At 41.1% G+C, this 1,449-nt stretch overlaps 1 protein-coding gene across 1 annotated transcript in view; it reads left to right on the top strand.

Annotated features, from left to right (window-relative positions):
• The window catches only part of PARD6G (par-6 family cell polarity regulator gamma), a 152,097-nt gene that overhangs the window by 38,170 nt on the left and 112,478 nt on the right, over window positions 1-1,449 (top strand). The window contains exon 2 of the mRNA XM_019523895.1: window positions 441-663. Coding sequence (XP_019379440.1) covers window positions 441-663 — 223 coding nt within the window. The remainder of the gene's footprint in view (window positions 1-440; window positions 664-1,449) is intronic.

The raw sequence follows: 1,449 nt of genomic DNA on the forward strand, positions 1-1,449 counted from the left end.
AATTTCCTATTAGTATTTGTAAAATAATGCTTTTTAATAACAGCATTCAATTGATGATCTAAGTGTGCTTCACAAATATAAACTGAATAAGCCTTGCAGCATCTCTGTAGTATTTAAAGGATAACTTCTGAAATTCAGTCACATCTAAAATGGAATGGAACAGTATAGCTTGCAAAATGCTTAAACAGACCAATTTAGTGGAGGAAGTGAAGAACACTGTATCCGGGTGAACTCACAGGGGGAAATGTTGTTATAGGGTAGTCAGTTCTATTGTACTGAATCCTGGTACAAGAATGTAATTGTAGATTTGGAACTGTATCTTCCAGCTGTTTGCAATATAAAGACGGAGGGAAAAATGCAACAAATGCTATACTGACTCAGCACCTGAGTGTTGCAGTGTAGTATTGTTCATTCACATCCTTTTTGTGTTTTTGTTCTAGTTTGGAGCAGAATTCAGAAGATTTTCTCTAGATCGTTACAAGCCAGGAAAGTTTGAAGACTTCTACAAACTTGTTCTTCACATTCACCACATTTCCAGTACGGAGGTGATGATCGGGTATGCTGACGTACACGGGGATCTTCTTCCTATTAATAATGACGATAACTTCTTCAAGGCAGTTTCAAGTGCAAACCCACTGCTCAGGGTTTTTATACAAAGGCAAGGTAAGAAGTCTTCCAAGGCAATCTCTATCAGGTGGTGGTAGTGGTGGGTGAATGTTCTGCAGAAACTACTTAGATGGATTGGGGCATCCTTTTGATGATTATTACACAAAGATAGGGGAAAAACAGACAGTCCCTGCCCTTGCTGACCTGTAGTCTAGAAGACCTAAAACAAACTAAGAGCAGGGGATGGGAATAAACTACACACAAAGGATAGTATTGTTGCCTGCCTTTCGAGCACTCTTATAAGTGGGGCTGGCAAATGCAGGACTGGTATGCAGGGCTGGTGTGGGACCCGACAGTATTGTAACTAGGGTAGCCATCATAGAGGACATTCTGGTTTTCTGCTACTCTGTCCTCTGTTGAAACAAAACCCGACACCTTTATGTCCTCTATTTTTTGCTTCAAGACATAAAATCATCAGGTTTCATATCAATAGAGGACAGAGGACAACTGGACTGTCCTCTATGATGGCCACCCTAATTGTAACCCAAGTGGCAAATTTCTCAGACTGTCATAACTTAAGCAGACTCCCAGGATTTAAGTTATCAGGTGCAAAAAGGGTGGAAGAGGATATAAAAGTGTGGTGTTTGCTTTGTTTTATTTTCCGTAGCACTCCAAGCACACAGCTTAGTGTTGCAAGTTCAAGGTGGGTAAAGTGTAGCACAGTCTTGCCCTGGGTCTGTTCCCTGAGTTACTAACCTTTAATGAAAAACAGTTGACAGCACTGTACCTTGGTTCCATCTTTACCTTCAGATAGCCTTTTCCTTATTCCCCCCACCCCACCCC

Source organism: Gavialis gangeticus, unplaced genomic scaffold (genome assembly GCF_001723915.1).
Source record: "Gavialis gangeticus isolate Ggan-Ray unplaced genomic scaffold, GavGan_comp1, whole genome shotgun sequence".
Classification (NCBI taxonomy): domain Eukaryota; kingdom Metazoa; phylum Chordata; order Crocodylia; family Gavialidae; genus Gavialis; species Gavialis gangeticus.